Source organism: Diplodia corticola (genome assembly GCF_001883845.1).
Source record: "Diplodia corticola strain CBS 112549 chromosome Unknown scaffold12, whole genome shotgun sequence".
NCBI classification, from domain to species: Eukaryota; Fungi; Ascomycota; class Dothideomycetes; order Botryosphaeriales; family Botryosphaeriaceae; genus Diplodia; species Diplodia corticola.
In genome coordinates this window covers 261,316-279,045 of record NW_017971491.1, presented here as the reverse complement: position 1 = coordinate 279,045, position 17,730 = coordinate 261,316, and the positions used below count along the sequence as shown (strand labels likewise).

Below are 17,730 nucleotides of genomic sequence, written 5' to 3'. Positions count from 1 at the left end.
GCCCAAGCTTCGCCCTCTGCGCCCTCTGCGCCCACTCACTGCTCTCGCTCTCCGCCCCCATCTGTTGGCAATGTCGACGCGTACTGCGAATACGTTGCTGTGGCGCCTCTGCTCCTCGCCCGATCCGGCTTCCTGCTCCGGCCCGTCTCCACAGCACTAACCCGCCGCCGAGTCGGGCCAGTGAACTGACAGGCCGGCATGAGGGTCGCACGGTGTCGAACGTCGATATGCTATTTCAGGCTGTTATGAGGCTGAAAAGGGATCGCTCGCATCGCTCGAGCCAATCTATAAATTTCGCAGCCATGCCGTGCTGATTGTCTCGCTCTATCGGCTCGCTCGCCTTCCAATCTTTCCAGCAGCCGCCACCCCAGGCGCTTGCCACCCCCCGCGGCCCAACGGATCTTCGTTGATCTGCGAACTCACTCGTCATGAAGCTCTCCGCCGTTTTTGCCACACTGACTGCTTTGGCCGGCGAGGCCACTGCAAAGGCCGTGTTCGCCCACTTCATCGTACGGCTTGAGATTGTTTATTCGTATTAGCTGCGCTGCTTGGACGCTTGCTAATCTATGCTCAACTTCATAGGTCGGGAACGTATACGAGACCTACACAACTGACAAATGGACGAGCGACATTCAGCTGGCCCAGGCGTCCGGCATCGACGGCTTCGTGTTGAACATCGCCACTCCCCTGAGCGAGGACTTGCGCACTCAGATCGCTGCCGCTTTCACTGCCGCCAACGATCTGGCCAGCGATTTCAAGTGCTTCTTCTCCTTTGACTACCTAGGTGGCTCAGGGGCCTGGGATTACGAGGACATCATCTCGCTCATGACAGAGTATGGGTCGAACTACGCTTACCAGAAGGCTACGAGGGATGGTACCAGCCTGCCCTTCGTTTCGACATTCGAGGGTGGCGCCTACGCCAGCAACTGGACCACCATCAAGTCAGAGGTCGATGTCTACCTCGTTCCGGATTGGACTGGCTCAGGGTCGGATGTGGTGAAGGCAAACATTGATGCCGGCGCAAGCATCGATGGCTTCTTCAGCTGGGATATGTGGCCTGAAGGTGCAAATGACATGACCACCACTCCAGACACCACCTGGCAGGGAATCCTTGGCGACAAGGACTACATGATGGGTGTCAGCCCTTGGTTCTTTACCGACCTGGAGGGCTACGGGAAGCAGCGGCTCTGGCGTGGCGACGACTTGTGGGCGCAGCGCTGGGACCAGGTCATGGAAGTCGATCCCGAGTGGGTCGAGATCGTCACATGGAATGACTACGGCGAGTCTCACTACATCGGGCCCATCTGGGAGGCTGGCATCCCTCAGGACACGGCGAACAATGCCGACGCCCGTTGGTACGTCGAGGGAATGGGCCACCAGCACTGGCGTGACCTCCTTCCCTACTACATCGCCCGCTACAAGAATGGCGAGGCGCCGGAAGTGACTGAGGAGAAGATCAGCTGGTGGTACCGCCTGACACCCAAGGCTGCTGGTACCACGGACGTCACGGGCAACGATTGTTCTTACCAGACCTGCCTGGACCCCAACGACATTGTTCAGGACGAGGTCTTCTTTACCGCACTGATCAGCGATGCCTCGAACACCAACGTTGTGGTCCAGATCGGCGATAACGATGCCGTCTCCCACGCTGCCACGGCCGTGGGTCCCAATCACTTCAGCCAAGCTTTCAATGGGCAGCTCGGCAATGTGACGTTCTCAATCGTTAGAAACGACGAGACGGTACTGACTGGAACGGGTTATGCGATTGTTGCCGAGCCGGCCAACGGCGAGAGGAATTACAACGCGTATGTTGGTGGTGTGCCTGATACGTATGATGAGTTGTGATTGGGGCATTTCGGCATACTGGTGGTGTTGGCAAGGAAATAGTCTTATCATTAATTGAAATCGTAAAGTAATCGCACACCAAATTTTCTGATTAATCTTCTCTAGGGTTAGCTGTCCATGAACCGGTAACAACTCATGGTATGCAGTGGGTAGGATTCATCAACGCTACTCCGAATTTTCTCCGGCCTACTGCAGCGAACGTGACTCTCCAGCTGCGCGTCGGTAGGTACGCCAGCCACGTCGCCGCCGCTCCAGACCTTCGGCCTTCCGCTTCGCTGGAGGAATGTTTCCACAGTGCCCACGACTACGATAACGTGCCCCTTGAGGCAGTCGGAGTCAATGGAACTCTTGCAAATATGACGTCCTCCAGGTATTTGAGCCGTTCAGCATCTTGCTCTTCTTAAATCTCCAGCCAATTAGCAAAGAAGGAGCACCTCACCGGACGACTCTCCGCCTCCCACTGTTTGCAGGACCTGGCTGTTCTCGTGTCTGGAGATAAGGATTGTTCCTGTCTACATACGTAGTGGAATTCCTCATCCAGATACAATTGTACGGTTTTATTCTTATATTTACATCCAGACGAACACCTCAGCTACATACAAAGAATGGCCTTTGGAACCTACATCCAAGGCTCACGGTCAATACGAATATCAGTTAATTTAGAACATTTTCGTAATTTAGGAGAGGATTCGTTCAAAACATTTACGAAAGCGATGACGCACCCGACTGGAGAACCGGTGGCCGAAAAGGCCGAGCATTCCCGGTAGCTCTGGCCACAGAAATTCCTTTTCTTAGTAGGCATCAGTCAGCAGAGCATTTGGCTTGACTCACGGCAAGCTAATGTCGGAACTCTGCGTGGCGACGTCGATCTCAGAAACCTGGGCCAAGCCGGAAGCTCCGATGATATAAGCAGTTGTTGGGAAGAACGCGGTAAGGACCCGTGTGGCTGATGATAAACTTTGGTTCAGTAGTCGGATGACGGGCGCGGCACAGCGTGGGGTAGGGGAAGTCCAATAGCATATCCACACTAAACAACCTAATGCATAAGCCCCCTCAGATCGAGGCTACGGTGATAATTTGGCTCTCTTTGACAGTTGTATGCTAAAAGCGGATAGTCTGACCAATACGCCTCCATTTTGACTGTCGCCATGTTGCCTATCGTTTTCCGTGGTCTCTAGAGCATTAACTGCCCAGACCTACTCGGAAAGACGATACTGTTATATCTGAGAGTTCTCTAGGAGAAAGCCGCATCAAAATCTACGGAGCCAAAGCATGTCGATAGAAATGCTGACACAAGGCAGTGGGAAACCAGCGCTAATGTGTTTCAATTTAAACCCGATCATCATGTCCGGCTTGCCTCTCGAGCGGCAACAGTGAGACACTTGCTCGTGATGCACAAGCGGGGTTCGCTGACGCTTCTTACGTTGGACGGAGGAGTGCGTCGATGATCCCAGGGGACGGTGTCTCTCCCTCAGCATTATTCCGTCATAACATTTGAGGAGTGTGAAGGACGTGAACAGAATCCATATATTATAAGCGTATGCGATGCAGCAGAAAAGGCTTCTTTTCTAGTATTCTCGTTTTTCTTCTCGCTGCGGAAGCATTTCCTACCGAACAATACAAACCATGGCGCTTAGGGAGGTCTTCTCTTCCTTCACTTACGATGCCACTGCCGGCCATGGCCGTAATGGGCCTCACACCTCGCTCCAGAGCTTCTTGTTCGCTGCGCCCTTGGTCGTCGCTGTTCTCGGTCTGCTCTACGTGTGGGTTGGGCGCAACAGACTCATCTCCGGCTTCCCCCTTGTGAGGGCAGACGAGACGTCCAAGTACAGTTTCGAGAAGGCGCAGGCGGAGTGGAACGTCGGTGCGCACAAGCTCATCGAGAAAGGGATCGAGCAGGTACGTTGGTGTCACATAAATGCACAAACCCTTCCCTCACTTGGTGGAGGAAGAGGAAGGGCGCGTGCTAAACGGTGATCCCCCGTATTCATTATTCTGGGCACTTAGGTCAAAGGAGCCTTCCAGGTCGTCACAGCCATCGGGCCTAGAATCATCCTGCCGAACAAGTTCGCGGACGAGATCAGGAACGATCCGCATCTAAACTCCACGGATGCTATAAACCGAGTGAGAGAAGCCGCCCCTTCCTCAGGACAAAGGCGTCGACATGGCGTACTCACCCCACGCAGGAGTTCTTCGGAGACTATCCCGGCTTCGAGGCCTTCGCCATCTTGAAAGAGAGGGATATCTTCCAAGAGGCCATCAGGATCCGGCTCACCCAGTCTCTGAGTGAGTAGCAGCAGCCCCGTTTCGAAGACAGCTGGACAATAGAGAGCCCATTTCCTCTGACTCGCGGTTCCCCCTCCCAGACTTTGTCACCGAGGACCTCGCATCCGAAGCGCGCGCCGTCTGCACCGAAGCGATTCCACAAAGCAAAGGTACTCTCCCTTCATCCCCCTCTCCCTCCCCCCTCCCCCCTCCCCCTTCTTCCTCTCTCTCCCCCTCTTTCTCTCTCTCCCTCCCACTCAAAAGTCTTATCTCACCCTCTCACCCCCTCTCACAGAATGGCGCCCCACCCCCCTCAAGCCCCTGATAATGGACCTCGTCGCGCGCGTCTCGCAGCGCGTCTTCGTCGGCCCGCGCGCGTGCCGCGACGCCGAGTGGCTCGCCATCACCAAGCGCTACACGGTCGACGCGTTCGGCGCCGCGCGCGAGCTGCGCGCGTGGTCGCCGCTGCTGCGGCCCTGGGCGCACCGGTTCCTGCCGTCGTGCCGGCGCGTGCGGGCGGACTTGGCGGCGGCGCGGCGGATCGTGGGGCCGGTGGTGGAGGCGAGGAGGGAGGAGGTGAGGCTGGGGAGGGAGAGGGAGAGGGCGGAGGGGAAGAAGGCTGGTGGTGGGGGGGTGGAGAAGGTGGCGGATGCGGTGGGGTGGTTGGAGGAGAGCGCGAGGGGGAGGCCGTTCGATCATGTGTGTGGGCAGTTGGCGTTTGCGGTGGCGGCGACGTTTACGACGACGGAGCTGACGAGCGTGTGCGTGTTGAATCTGTGTGCGTATCCGGAGTATGTGGAGCCGTTGCGGCGGGAGATCGTGGAGGTGATGGGGGAGGGGCCGGAGGGGGAGGGAGGCGGGGGGGAGGCTCGGTGGAGGAAGGCGGCGTTGCAGAGGTTGAGGCTGATGGACAGCTTCATCAAGGAGTCGCAGAGGCTGCAGCATGAGGTTAGAGGTGAGTCGGGGTGCGTTTGGTGTTGTCTGCTTCTTTCTCACTGTTAATCCCCCTGCACGCACAGCGACCATGACCCGCCTCACCCGACAGGCCGTCACCCTCTCCGACGGCACCACGCTGCCCAAGAACGCGCTGATCATGGTCGGCACCGACATGGCCATGGACCCGGCCGTCTTCCCGGACCCGCACGCCTTCAACGGCCGGCGCTTCCTCGAGATGCGCGAGCGGCCCGGCCAGCAGAACCGGTGGCAGCTGGCCACCACCAGCCCGGAGCACCTCGGCTTCGGCCACGGCGCCCACGCCTGCCCCGGCCGCTTCTTCGCCGCCAACGAGGTCAAGGTGTTGCTGGTCTTCCTGCTGATGCGGCACGACTGGAAGCTGCCCGAGGGAGTGACCGAGAAGCCCGAGTTGAGGAGGTGGGCGCACGAGAAGTTTGTGGATCTGGAGGAGCGGGTCATGGTGAGGAGGCGCGACGAGGAGATTGAGCTGTAAGCGGATGCGTGGGTGAGCGTGGCAGGGGACAAATTGAGAGCGGTGGGAGATATATATACGATAGGACGTCCGGGCATCGAATTACCATTTCATCCAGTAGTCCGTACTGCCACCGTCTTCTTTCTACCTACAAGACAACGCCCCTCAAACCCCAAACGCCACCTCATGCACCTCCCCATCACTCAGATCCACCACCCACCCCCCCTTGGCCCTCTCCAACCCCTCCGTCACCACCCTCACCTCGCCCACCCCCTCCACCACCGCGCTCTGCTCCACCGTCACCACCGCGCTGCTCGCCACCTCCGCCCCATACCCGGGATCCCCCTTCACCCGCACGACCAGCCCCTTCGTCCCGGGCGTGTACGCAAACCCGTCCACCACCCCGGCATCCAGCCGCACGTACACGCCCAGCGGCGCGACGTAGACGTTCCTCCTCGCCGAATCCTTCGGACTCACCGTCACGACGACGTCGGCTGCATCATCGACGACGACGTTCCCGCCAAACGCCGTCCACCCGTACACGGCGTGCTCGGCCGCCAGGTACGTGGTGGCGGCGAGGGCGTGGCCGAGGAAGTTGGGCCCGTAGTCGCCGCTGTACGCGTCCCACGCGAGCGTGTCGGGCCACGAGTGGAAGGCGGCGGCGGCGAAGCCGTCGGCGTGGATGGACGCGAGGGCGGCCTGGCTGCCGGCGTGGCCGACGCGGAGGCGGTAGTAAGCGGATGCGGCGTCGGACGACGGGTCGCTGCGGTAGGCGGCGAGGAGCGGCAGGGCGTTGAGGCCGGAGCCGTAGTGGTGGATCTGGCGCTCGAGGCGCTGCAGCTTGCCGCCGTAGATGAAGTCCCAGTAGCGGCGCGCGTTGCCGTTCCAGCCCCAGTGCGCGACGGTGGGCATGTAGCCGGTGATGGAGGAGATGGCTTTGGAGGCGGTGGCGGTGTCGTTGAAGTACCTTTGCGGATGGGCATGTTAGTCGCCAGGCTCCCCTTGTGATCCAGAACCGCTGCCACTAGCATGGTCGAGCAAAAGAAAAGAATGGAAACTCACTTCGCCCAATAATACACGCCCTCCTGCCCGGTACTGTCCCACGCCATCTCGGACCCAAACGGATCCTCCTGCCCCTTCCACAGCTCCGCCCGCGTCCGCATGTCCGCCTCCAGCTCGTCCGCCTGCTCCGTCAGGCCCTCGGCCCTCAGATCCTCCAGCACGTGGCCAAACACCGTCTCGCCCATCAGCCCCAGGTCCCAGTACCCCGTCTCGTGCTCCCCCGCGGCGTCCGTCCTCATCATGCTCGCCACCGTCTTCTGCGCGCGCAGCAGGTAGTCGTTGGCCGTCAGGTTGCGCGTCAGCACCGCGGGCGCCGCCCGCCCCGCGCGGTACAAGCCCCAGTACAGGCCCGCGACGTGCACGTAGTCGTACGCGCGGTCCGTCGCGTACGCCGCGGCGCGGTCCCACGCCGACCACGTGTCCCAGCCGATGGCCGGGTCGTACGTGTAGTTGGCCGGCACGGCGTCGGGCTCGTAGTAGAAGACGCTCTTGCGCACGGCGTACTGGTCATCCGCGCCGTCGGTCGAGACCTGCAAGGTCCCCCACACGACGTCGGCGACGAAGGTTTCGAGCTTGGCGACCTCGGCGGCCGAGGGCGCGGCGGACTGCTTGAGCGCGGCGGCGAGCCAGGCGCCGGCGCCGCCTTCGTCGCTGAGGCCGGCGATCCAGGCGCGGTTGTCCTGCAGCACGAGGGCGGCGGCGTCGTGGTCGTAGGTGATGATGGAGTGGCCGCGGCCGAAGGGGTCGCTGGTGTCGTCGAACCACTGCTCCGTGGTGAGGAAGGCGCCGAGGTCGGCGACGGCCTCGGGCGCGGGCTTGGTGAGGCGGTAGTGCACCGTTTGCGTCTTGCCGCTGGCGTACTGGATGGTCAGCCGGACGCGGCCCCAGGCGCTGGCCGAGGGCGTGAGCTGGTACTCGACGACGCCGGCCGAGCGGGTGCTGGGGTCGCTGAATGTGAAGGCGTCCGCGGGCGTGCTGGAGATGGAGTCGACCGTGTCGTTTGTGTGCAGGAAGAGCCGGCCGGTGACGTCGGTGGGGAGGATGTAGCCCGGGATGCCGACGGCGAGCGGGGTGCCCGAGGCCACGACTGTGTCTTCGATCTCGGGGGCGGATGCGGCGACGGAGAAGCGCAGGCCGACGGTGATGTTGGCGCCCGGTTCCAGCGTGGCCGAGGTGGGCTCGTTCCAGGGGTCGACGCCGCTCCACTCGTTCTCGGCCCAGGCCTTGGTGTAGACTTGCCATTCGTAGTTGCCTTCGTACGTCTGCGACTGGTAGTAGAGCGGCTCCGTGCTGTCCTCGGGCAAGAAGCGCCAGGCCTCGAATTTGGTGTCGGCATTCAGGGGGGTGACGACAAGATTCGGGCCGGTGCCGGTGAGACGGGTTGCCTGGACGTAGCCGGCGTGGAGGCCAATGTACGGGTCAAGCAGGACGCAGTTGTCGCGTGTCTCGACGGCGGTGCGGTCGGTGAAGATGTTGTTGAACTCGACCGGCATTCCGAGGCTCCCAATCTCCACGCTTTCGGCCGCCACGTTGGTGAGAGTGAACTCCAGGCCAATGTCGCCGTCCACGTCAATCCATCTGCGCGTCACATTTAGCGTGGCGGCTGCGTCGGCCAAGGTAGGTCCCAGGCTTGCTGATGCAAGCCCTCCCGAGCTCGAGGTAACGGGAGCACGTTCGGCGGCGCTGTCGCCAGTCTGCCAGCTGCCTGAAGTGCCGCTGCGGTACCGAAAGGTGATGTCGCCGGTGTGGTAGTTGCCATCCCCGTTCCTGGAGGAGAAGACGTCGTCGGGAGAAAAGTCGAACGAGTCCAGAGAAGCTGGCTTGAGCGAGCGCAGAACCTGGGAGTCGGCTGCGAGGACGGCTTGGAAGTTGTCCGTGGAGATTGTCGTCTGGGCGGCGACAATGGAGAAGAAGGAGGCCAAAGCGACCAGGCCATCACGCAACGCCATGATGAAGTCTCGGAGCAGTCGCTAACGCTGCAGAGTGGCTGCGGGCCGAGCTCTCTGTTAAATACCGGCACGACCCCGCTCTCATGCGTCACGGATACGGCACCTAACTGTATTTTACGGGTCATCGTTGGTGGTAGCCGTTGGCCTGCCTGTTCGGGGAGGCAGCCGTGGGTTTGGTGATCATCGTCACTGTTATAAGACACCCCACAAGGCCCCTGCGCACCGGCAGTTCTCCCACCAATGATGGGGCTTCCCCTGTTGCAATCACACTAAAAAAGTTGACCTACCTGCCGTACGTAGGTAGCGGAATCCTATTTCTGAATGCTTTTGTATTGTTTTTAATAATCGCTTCAGCTACTCCATGATGAAGAAAGGTCGTTTGAACTTACATTTATTACGTCGGTATACTGGTTCGACTGCCCACACGAGGGATCGCCGCAGGCCAATTTATTTTGTCACCCACTCCAGACATATCCTGTGCAATTTAATCCCTCGAATGCGATGGCAACCGACCCCGTATTCCTCCACGAGTTCTGATCATGCCACACGCGGAGCATTCGTCCCTCATTCCTCTTCAGTCACGGGCCCTCAGCCCGCATGTTTCAAGGAGATTGAAAGCGAGAGAATCTCGTAAACCTGGCAGGTATTGCCGTGCACGGTGCACGGGCCCTTCAAACCTTTGGGTAGTCCTTTGATCAGCCAAAGATAGGACGCCTCATGAGCCTGGTGTTTCGACTGTCTTGCCTTATGAAAAAGATTGATTGATTGATCGAGTAAGTGGAGATTCGTTGATGGAATGCGTTACAGGGCTGAAATAGGAAATGGTAGCATCGTCTCACGAGCGTCGAAGTTGGAAAGAGACAGCGGGAATCACTGCAAGGCGGCCCTCACAAACAAGCTCAAGCCAACCAACGAACTCAGCGCCCACACGCCCGACCTCGCAAAGCTCGTCTTCACATCCGTCGTGTTCAGGTACAGGGCGTTGTAGGCGACGCGCAAGGCCACGTAGGTCCAGGCGGTGACGGCAACGGTGGCTTCGGGCACGGCGGCCCACTCGGCGCTCAGCACGGCGAGGCCAAAGAGCGGCAGGTTCTCGAAGCCGTTGCGGTGGGCGGCCTCGGCGCGCTCAAAGCGGGCGAGCACGTCGGCGGGCACGGACTGCTGCATCGTGGCGGACCAGGCGTGGCCCTTGGAGTTGGCGTTGTCCCAGCGGTTGTTGTTGGCGCTCTTGATGAGCCCGACGGCGTGCGCGTGCGGGTACAGCGAGACGAGCCACATGGCTGGGATGGAGAGGATGGCGTAGTGAGGCATTGTCTTTTTTCTTTTTTCCCTCGACGACTGGGATTGCTGCCTGCTGGCTGATTCGACGGCCGGGTGTGAGGTGTCGGAGATGGGGGCTGTGGTGTGGGCGTGCGGTCAGGCGCAGACGAAGGAATGACTGGCTTTATCGTCGAGCGGCGGAGAGCGAGGCTGCGACAATGGTTGCGCACCGAGTAGTGGGCGGACTTTGCGAGGTGCGCGAGGTTCGGGCGGGGCGGGCAGGTGCACGGACTAGTCAGCCGCGCTAAGCCGCATGCGGCAAGAGCGCTGCGGAGGATGCAGGAAGGGACTGAGCCGGCCGGCGTCGCAGCGTCCATGGCCCGTTGATGATGAGCCACTCGCGCGGCTGCATCGAACCTGCCGGCTGCTGACCAATGCCAAGCGAGCCGGTCGAGCTGCTGGCCTGTCTATGGCCTCTTGCTTTCAGCTGCTCGGCCCGCCGCACCGACTAGGGAATGTAAGCAATACGCACCTTCAGCTGAACCGCCACACAAGAGCCGCGAACGGCATGCAGCTAATCATGTGTCTGCCTTACACATCCCCCACACCTCGTTGCCTACCTCCTCGCCCATGGAACCACGCTGTCTGACCGCCCCCATGCCCGGATCTTGTCCCTAGCCCCGTCTCGTGCGACATCAACTGGGCAATTGCATCCAATTCAGATGCAGCCGGTCAGCGCCATGGCGACATCGTATCCATCAAGGGGTCTCACTGATGCGTCAGTCCCGAGAGGCAGTGCATCTTGCTTCGAACGCCAACATGTGAAGGTGCCTTCGTCGCCGCGTATAAATGCTTGCGCCCATCCGTCTTACGAGCATGGTATTTTACCCTCGAGCTCAAAATGGCGTCAGGCAACGTGAACAGAGGCCGCACAGCCGAAGCCTCGAATCTGCTGAGCATCGCAACCAAGGCCGCCGAAGACGTGCACAGCCAGGCCGGCCGAGTTGCCCCCAACCTCAACCTCGTCCGCAATTTTGGACAGACGCTGTTGGCCAATGGCACCGTTGATGATCGCAAATACCTCGTAAGTCCGGGTTGAAGGATGGTTGGCACACCATCTCGCTGACTTGGCCAGTACGAAGGCGTCATCCAGTTGGCGACGTCACTTCCAAATGACTCTGGTCTTCGCGATGATCTGAGCGCCCAATTCATCAAGACGCTCTGGAATGCGCTCGAGCATCCGCCCATCTCGTACCTGGGCGAGCCTTTCAAGTACAGGGCGGCAGATGGGAGCAACAACGCACGTTACAACAGCCAGCCCTCGCACGCGAGCAGCACTGACGGCCACGCAGAACATCATGTATCCGCAGCTCGGTGCTGCCGGCAGCCACTACGCTCGCAGCGTGGTTGGACAGAATCTGCGATCTACAAGCCTGCCTGAGCCAGGTCTCATCTTTGACAGTCTGGCCCCCACTCTCCTTCTGCCCAGCCAATGCTGACACCCCCACAGCTCTCCTGCGTCGAGACGGACTTGCCCGGGAACATCCCACCAAGGTGTCGTCTCATCTGTTCTACTTTGCAACCATCATCATCCACGACATCTTTCGCACCAACGACCAGGACGACACCAAACTCGTCAGCTCGTCGTATCTGGACCTCGGTCCGCTTTACGGACACTGCCAGGACCAGCAAAACGGAGTGCGCACCTTCAAAGACGGCACGCTGAAAAAAGACGCATTCGCGGAATGGCGCCTTCTCGGCCAGCCTCCCGGCGTGTGCGCCCTCATGATTGCCTTCAATCGGTTCCACAACTATGTTGTCCAGGAGCTGGCCACCATCAATGAGAACGGACGCTTCAGCCTGCCTTCGGGACTGGACCCCGAGAGTTCCGAATACAATACGGCGTTGCTGAAGCGAGACAACGACCTGTTCCAGACCGGAAGGCTGTAAGTTGGCCCGATCGGGCGCCCCGTACAACGCCACTGCCTTGCTGACCATGGCTCACCGCAGCATCACTTGCGGCCTGTACGTCAACGTCATCCTCAACGACTATCTGCGTACCATCCTCAACCTGAACGACACGGATGTTGAGTCCAACTGGAGGCTGGATCCGCGCGAGGCGTTCAGCAATGTCTTTGATTCCGAGGGCACGCCCAAGGGCGTGGGCAACCAGGTCAGCGCCGAGTTCAACTTCATCTACCGTTGGCATAGCGCCACCAGTAACCGTGATGAAGCCTGGCTCAACGACTTCATGGCGAAGATCTATGGAAAGGACATGGACTTCAGTAAGTGCCTTGACCTGTCAAGAAGAAGGAATGCAGCTGCTGATCACTCCGCCAGGTACTCTGTCAACCAGCGAGTTTTTGACCAAGTTGAGGCAGTGGGTTTACACATCTGTTCCTAGGGACCCCGGCGAGTGGGCTTTCGGCGACCTGGCGAGAGGCGAGGACGGCAGTTTCTCCACCGCCGACCTGGTTAAGCTGCTCCAGAAAGGCACAGACACTGTCGCGGGTGCCTTCGGCGCCCGTAACGTCCCGCCTGCGCTCAAGGCGATTGAGATTCTCGGAATCGAGCAGGGCCGGCGATGGGGGCTTGCATCCCTCAACGAGTTCCGGCAGTTCTTCAAACTGAAGCCTTTCGCCACGTTCAAGGAAATCAATACCCAGCCCGGTATTGCCGAAACCCGTAAGTGCCTCGATACTTGTGTAGCCGGGGTTGAGTAGAGGCTTATGCAAAGCGCAGTTGAGGCGTTGTACGGCCACCCAAACAATGTGGAACTCTATCCGGGCCTCATGGCGGAAGAGGCCAAGAAGCCGTTTTCGCCGGGATCTGGTCTGTGTCCAGGCTTCACCATCTCCGAGGCCATCCTCTCAGATGCGGTGACTCTTGTGCGTGGAGACAGGTTCTACTCTGTCGAGTACGGACCACAGAGTCTGACCAGCTTCGGGTGAGTTTGAGTTCGCTGTGAGGAGACTGGCACTGACGAGACACCCAAACAAGCTTTAAAGAGGCTTCCTCGGATTCCGACGTTGCGGGCGGCGGTGTCATGTACAAGCTGCTCATGAGAGCCTTCCCTGGCTTCTACCGCGCCAACAGCACATACGCACTCTACCCGTTCAACACGCCGGAAAGGATGCGGGAGCTGTTTACCAAGCACGGCTTCCCGCACAATATTGAGTTGAACTACAGCCCACCGAAATTCATCGGGCCTCCTGTTCCCGTCGTCACGTGGAAGGGTGTCGTCGATGTGCTCCACGACCAACAACGCTTCAAGGTTCCATGTACGATGATAGACGTGCGAAGCTGCCCCTTCATGACATGAGCTGACATGTGCTTCCAGGGGGAAAGCACACTTCTCAGCTCACCGGACATGATTACATGCTCTCCGGCGACAAGCCCGCCAACTCCAAGCAGCGGAGAGAGGTCGAAGAGGCCATGAACAGGCCAAGTGATAGCCTTGCCGAAGTGCGGAGCTTCTACGAGAACATCACTCGGGACTTGATCCGCAAGAACAAGCGCAAGCTGGGCAACTTCTATCAAATCGACATCGTCAAGGAGTGAGTTCTGATCTCGTGCACCATCCCCCAACAGCCCCGTCACTGACGCCCCTGAAGCATCGGCAACCTCGCGCACGCCATCTTCACGGCCAAATACTTCGACATCCCGCTCCGCGACGACAGCTCGACCAACGCCAAGGACGGCTACACGGCCAAGGAGCTCTACGACGTGCTCGCCCACCTGTTCCAGTACGTCTTCCTGGACATCGACACGGCCACGTCATACAAGAACCGCGTCGTCGCCGCGCGCGAGACGCGGCAACTGGGCGACGCGGTGCGCAAGGCGGTGGAGAGGGCGAGCAAGGCCCCCGGCTTGATCCAGATGTTCCTGGACTTCCTGGCCCCGAGCAGCGGACCGGCGCTGCCCGGGTTCGGCAGGGAGCTCGTGTCGCGGCTCCTCGAGAACGGCAAGTCGGTCGAAGACGTCGTCTGGGAGCTGATCCCGACCCAGGCGGCGGCGGCAGCCACCCAAGCCCAAGCAGTAAGCATTGTTTCCCCCTCTCTCTCCCACGCCAACATCACTGACACGTCGCGTCCCACAGTGGGCCCAACTCATCGACGTCTACATGTCAGACGAATACAAGCACCACTGGCCCGCCATCGTCGAGCTCGCCCGGTCCGACGACCCCTCCGCCTTCGAGCAGCTCGAGAAATACGCCTTGGAAGGGTAAGCAACCAAACCAACCAACCAACCAACCATCCAACCGACCCCCCGCTAACTCCCCACAACAGCTTCCGCCTCTTCCCCGCCGCCTCGGGCGTCCTCCGCACCGACAGCGGCGCCGCGCCCGACTCCCAGCAGGCGCAGCTCTTCCTCTCCTTCACCGCCGCCTCGCTCGACCCCGCCGTCTTCCCTTCCCCCCACGCCGTCCGCCTCGACCGCCCCGCCGAGTCCTACATCCACCACGGCTGGGGCCCGCACGCCTGCCTGGGCCGCCCTATAGTGACGACCGCCGCCGCGGCGATGCTGCGGGTTTTGGCGCGCGAGACTTCGTGTAGCGGCGGTGCTGGCCTGGCGCGGGCGAAGGGCCAGAGGGGGGAGATGAGGAGGAAGGAGGGGCAGGGGGGTGCGTTTCCCGTGTTTTTGAGTGAGGATGGGGCGGGGTGGGGGGTTTTCCCGGTGGGGAAGGTGGTTGTTTGGGGTGGGGAGGGTGAGGGGGGTGAGGGGGGTGCGGTGCAGGTGCAGGCTAATGGCGGGACGTCGGTGAATGGGAACGGTGCGCTGCCGGTTGGGAATGGGCATGTTGGTGGGAGGATGGGGTGAGCAGTGGGAGAGGGAGAGGGAGAGGGAGAGGAAGAGGGAGAGGGAGAGGTTTGATGATAGGGCGTGGAAGAGGATATTGGGAGGGGAGGAGCAGATTGTGTGGTTGCGGGTGTTTTGATTGCGGCTTTTTTCTCGTTTTCTGATCTCCTCTTCTTATTACCGTGACAAAGTTGGATCAATACAAATTGTATGCACATGCTTTGGGTCGTAGCTCATGGAAAGCTACACGAGGAAGGATGGGGCTTAGCTCGTATCTACTGGGTAGTGTGAAACGGTGGCTCCGCTGATTGGATCAGCCAACCACTCCTCCGGCTCCGCCCAGCCATCTCACCCGCGTGACTTCCGATCCTCTTGCTGCTGCCTGTGGACCCCATACATGTTCAAACTTCCTTCCAACCCAATACTCGACCACTCCCCAGGCTTGAGATCCCCGCCATGGGTGACGACAGCGTTTCGACACCGGCTTTCATTCAAGACCGCTTCTTGAGACCCGACGACGGAAAACTTGTTCCCTTGTTTGTGCAAAACTTCGACGAGGACCATCTGCCGCGTTCCCAGAGAGCATGGACGCGCATTGGCAAGCCCCAACCCCAGCTCCCCTTGTTCGTGAAACTGGCCAATTGGATATGGTCTCCGGCTTTGCAAACGGGCAGTCAAGGCCGCGGACATGATGCCTATGCCATCTTCCTGGTTGTCGCACGATGGTTGATATCTCTGCCGCTGCTGTTGCTTTTGGTAAGCACTCGCTACGGCTTTCCGTGCAATAAATGGCTGACAACGTCTACAGCTGGCTATCTTTCAAGTCCCTGTGCGCACGTTGAAAGCTCATAGATTCAACGCCAGCTATGATCCTGTTTTCATCAAGCCTGAGGATGAATCGGCCAGCCCCAGCAGCACCGAAGGAGACGGCCAAATTGCGGAAGACACTGATCTTTTGCACGCTCTACAACACCCCAAAAGTTCCGACGACCGCATTCTGCGCCTCTCTGGAATACCCGCTGCCACTATTGACTGGGCTTCTCTTGATCCGGTTTTGACTTGGACGTTGACCGGGCGGAGGGCTCTATGGCTGGCCGTCTTGCTGACCGTCACCCCGGTACTCATCCTTGGCGCTCTGTACATGCTGTTCCTTGCCAGATTTCTACGGACGGAGCACTCGCCAAGGCCCTTCTGTATCCTTTTTTGTGCTGGAGCCGTCATGCTGTGCCTCTCAGCACTTGTTAGCCTCGGTGCCACTTGGTTAACACACATCCCCCGAGGCGGACGCATTCACGACCTGCATCCACGACTTCTTGGATTTGAAGGCGAGGTAGACACCAGGACTATCAAGCGTCACCTCTTCGGCTCCAGCCGTGGACGCTTGGTTGAGGCGCATGCTTCCTCCAGGGAACCCTACCGCGACGACCCTGCACAGTCATCGTCAAGCTCGACCCCTACTCAAGAAAGGCTTTCTGGGCAGACAGATGGGGACCTGCAGTTCACGCTGATTGATACCTACACCATGACAGTCTACCGCATCGCCGCCGAGAGGCCGCCTGTCGCAGCATTCATGTGCGGGACTGATCATGATGGAGCGAAGATGGCGGTGCTGTGCTCTTACGATCGGCATACCAACACCTTCTTCCGTGAAGCGACAATCTACGCTAAAGGCATGGCATTTGAAAGGATGAAGCATGCCGAGGGGTTTCGTTTATCGCTCCAGAGGCTTTCGCGTGGACAGACCCACAGCCGAGGACAAGAACAACCAGGGACGGAGCAGGACTCCTCCGAAGTCTGGAGCTTCATGAGTCGTGTCAAGAAAGTTGATTTGATTCTGCTGCCCCTGATGTGGGTGAGTACGAAGAGCTGCATATCTTGTATTTCCACTCATGAATGCTGACCGTCTTGCAGTTCATCTACGGTTTGCAACCACTCCATTTCGCGGAAAGCCGGCGCTATACGACGCTCTCCTACTACACAGCCTTTCTTTTGGTGCAGGTTCCCGCGTGCTTTCTTTTGCGTCGTACCAACATGGGTCAAGCCCTTTTCATCCCCATCTGGTTGAAAGGTTCGTCTTGTTGCCTTGCTCATCTCTTCGCCATCTTCTAACCCGTAACGCCTAGGCGCAATGAGTTTGTTCACCATCACCTCTTCAGGCCATTCGAGCTCCACCGGTATTTTGATTGCTTCCCAAGGCGTCGTCGACGGTATCATCTTCCCAGCCTTCGTCATCCTCACGTGCTCATGGTACACGCCGCGTGAGCTACCTATCCGGATGCTCATCTGGACATCAAGCCGGCAGGTATTATGCCTGATCCCTTCGTGGTTTTGGGAGTACCGTCCAATCCATCTCGTATACACCCTTATCTGGAGCCTCCTTTCAATGGGCTGTGTTCTAGCCGCCACATACGCCTTCCATCACCTTGGAACCCCACTGCACGTTCGTTGGCTGCCTACGCATGAGAGGATGGAGCTTGCTGCATCCTCAACTGCGAAGATGGACTCTCCGCTCGGAGCGCCGGCCGTGAGATGGAGAGCCCAGGAGGTACCGAAACCCCGTCCAATTTCTAATCAATATATATAATCATACTCACTGTGCTTCCGTAGGCCGCCACCATCCTGAAAGACCCCCAGATATGGCTCATATTCTTTCTGTCAATGCTGGATCCCGCGCTCAACCTCATTGGACCCCTTCCGAGGCCACTGCCTGCCTTGATCGGCATATGTGTTGTTGTCTTCGCATGCGTCGTCATTTCCAAGCTGCGCGTTCCACTCAGTGAGATATCCCCCTCTTCTCCCCCGCCCTCCAAAAAGGTTGCTCCCAAAGGAGAGAGAGAGAGAAAGAAAGGAAAGCTGACCACACACACCCCCGAAACAAACAGTCGCCATCGCAACTCCCTCGGTGATCCTCCTCGCCGCCGGCACCCTCGTCATGCTCAACTACCACGCACCCAGCCTGTTCGTCCGCCTCCTCTTCTCCGACAAAACCTCGCCGCTGGCACTTTCCATCTACGCACTCACGTGTTTCGGATTCCTCGTTCAACCGCGTAAGTGCTGGTGCATGGAGTCTCTCTCCGTCTATCTCCCTCTCCCTCTCCCTCTCCCTCTCCCTTTCCCTCTCCC

At 59.3% G+C, this 17,730-nt stretch overlaps 6 protein-coding genes across 6 annotated transcripts in view; 4 read left to right on the top strand and 2 right to left on the bottom strand.

Moving 5' to 3' along the window:
• Positions 1 to 428: 428 nt before the first annotated feature.
• Positions 429 to 1,845, top strand: BKCO1_1200090 (glycosyl hydrolase family 71 protein; the record flags this gene model as incomplete). The annotated part of the gene is made up of 2 exons (XM_020270767.1): positions 429 to 509; positions 583 to 1,845. 2 exons carry the CDS (start codon positions 429 to 431, stop codon positions 1,843 to 1,845), a joined length of 1,344 nt encoding a protein of 447 aa, XP_020132635.1.
• A 1,626-nt stretch (positions 1,846 to 3,471) lies between these two features.
• BKCO1_1200089 (cytochrome p450) lies at positions 3,472 to 5,557 on the top strand (the record flags this gene model as incomplete). Its single annotated transcript, XM_020270765.1, has 6 exons — positions 3,472 to 3,744; positions 3,853 to 3,969; positions 4,032 to 4,131; positions 4,212 to 4,280; positions 4,406 to 5,065; positions 5,130 to 5,557. 6 exons carry the CDS (start codon positions 3,472 to 3,474, stop codon positions 5,555 to 5,557), a joined length of 1,647 nt encoding a protein of 548 aa, XP_020132511.1.
• Positions 5,558 to 5,701: 144 nt separating this feature from the next.
• BKCO1_1200088 (glycoside hydrolase family 43 protein) lies at positions 5,702 to 8,547 on the bottom strand (the record flags this gene model as incomplete). Its single annotated transcript, XM_020270764.1, has 2 exons — positions 5,702 to 6,503; positions 6,599 to 8,547. 2 exons carry the CDS (start codon positions 8,545 to 8,547, stop codon positions 5,702 to 5,704), a joined length of 2,751 nt encoding a protein of 916 aa, XP_020132510.1.
• An 870-nt stretch (positions 8,548 to 9,417) lies between these two features.
• BKCO1_1200087 (membrane-associated eicosanoid glutathione metabolism protein) lies at positions 9,418 to 9,858 on the bottom strand (the record flags this gene model as incomplete). Its single annotated transcript, XM_020270763.1, has 1 exon — positions 9,418 to 9,858. One exon carries the CDS (start codon positions 9,856 to 9,858, stop codon positions 9,418 to 9,420), a length of 441 nt encoding a protein of 146 aa, XP_020132515.1.
• An 850-nt stretch (positions 9,859 to 10,708) lies between these two features.
• On the top strand, positions 10,709 to 14,628 carry BKCO1_1200086 (fatty acid oxygenase; the record flags this gene model as incomplete). The annotated part of the gene is made up of 12 exons (XM_020270762.1): positions 10,709 to 10,891; positions 10,943 to 11,107; positions 11,160 to 11,268; positions 11,318 to 11,753; positions 11,818 to 12,092; positions 12,148 to 12,492; positions 12,550 to 12,754; positions 12,808 to 13,088; positions 13,148 to 13,364; positions 13,422 to 13,845; positions 13,907 to 14,031; positions 14,097 to 14,628. The coding sequence occupies 12 exons, from the start codon at positions 10,709 to 10,711 to the stop codon at positions 14,626 to 14,628; spliced, it is 3,297 nt and encodes a 1,098-aa protein (XP_020132514.1).
• Positions 14,629 to 15,063: 435 nt separating this feature from the next.
• BKCO1_1200085 (3-hydroxyisobutyrate dehydrogenase) overlaps positions 15,064 to 17,730 on the top strand; it is a gene marked incomplete at both ends in the record, with an annotated part of 3,171 nt that continues 504 nt past the window's right edge. Inside the window, 6 exons of the mRNA XM_020270761.1 lie at positions 15,064 to 15,363; positions 15,416 to 16,459; positions 16,519 to 16,675; positions 16,731 to 17,152; positions 17,215 to 17,383; positions 17,490 to 17,654. Of these exons, the coding sequence (XP_020132513.1) occupies positions 15,064 to 15,363; positions 15,416 to 16,459; positions 16,519 to 16,675; positions 16,731 to 17,152; positions 17,215 to 17,383; positions 17,490 to 17,654 (2,257 nt within the window). The remainder of the gene's footprint in view (positions 15,364 to 15,415; positions 16,460 to 16,518; positions 16,676 to 16,730; positions 17,153 to 17,214; positions 17,384 to 17,489; positions 17,655 to 17,730) is intronic.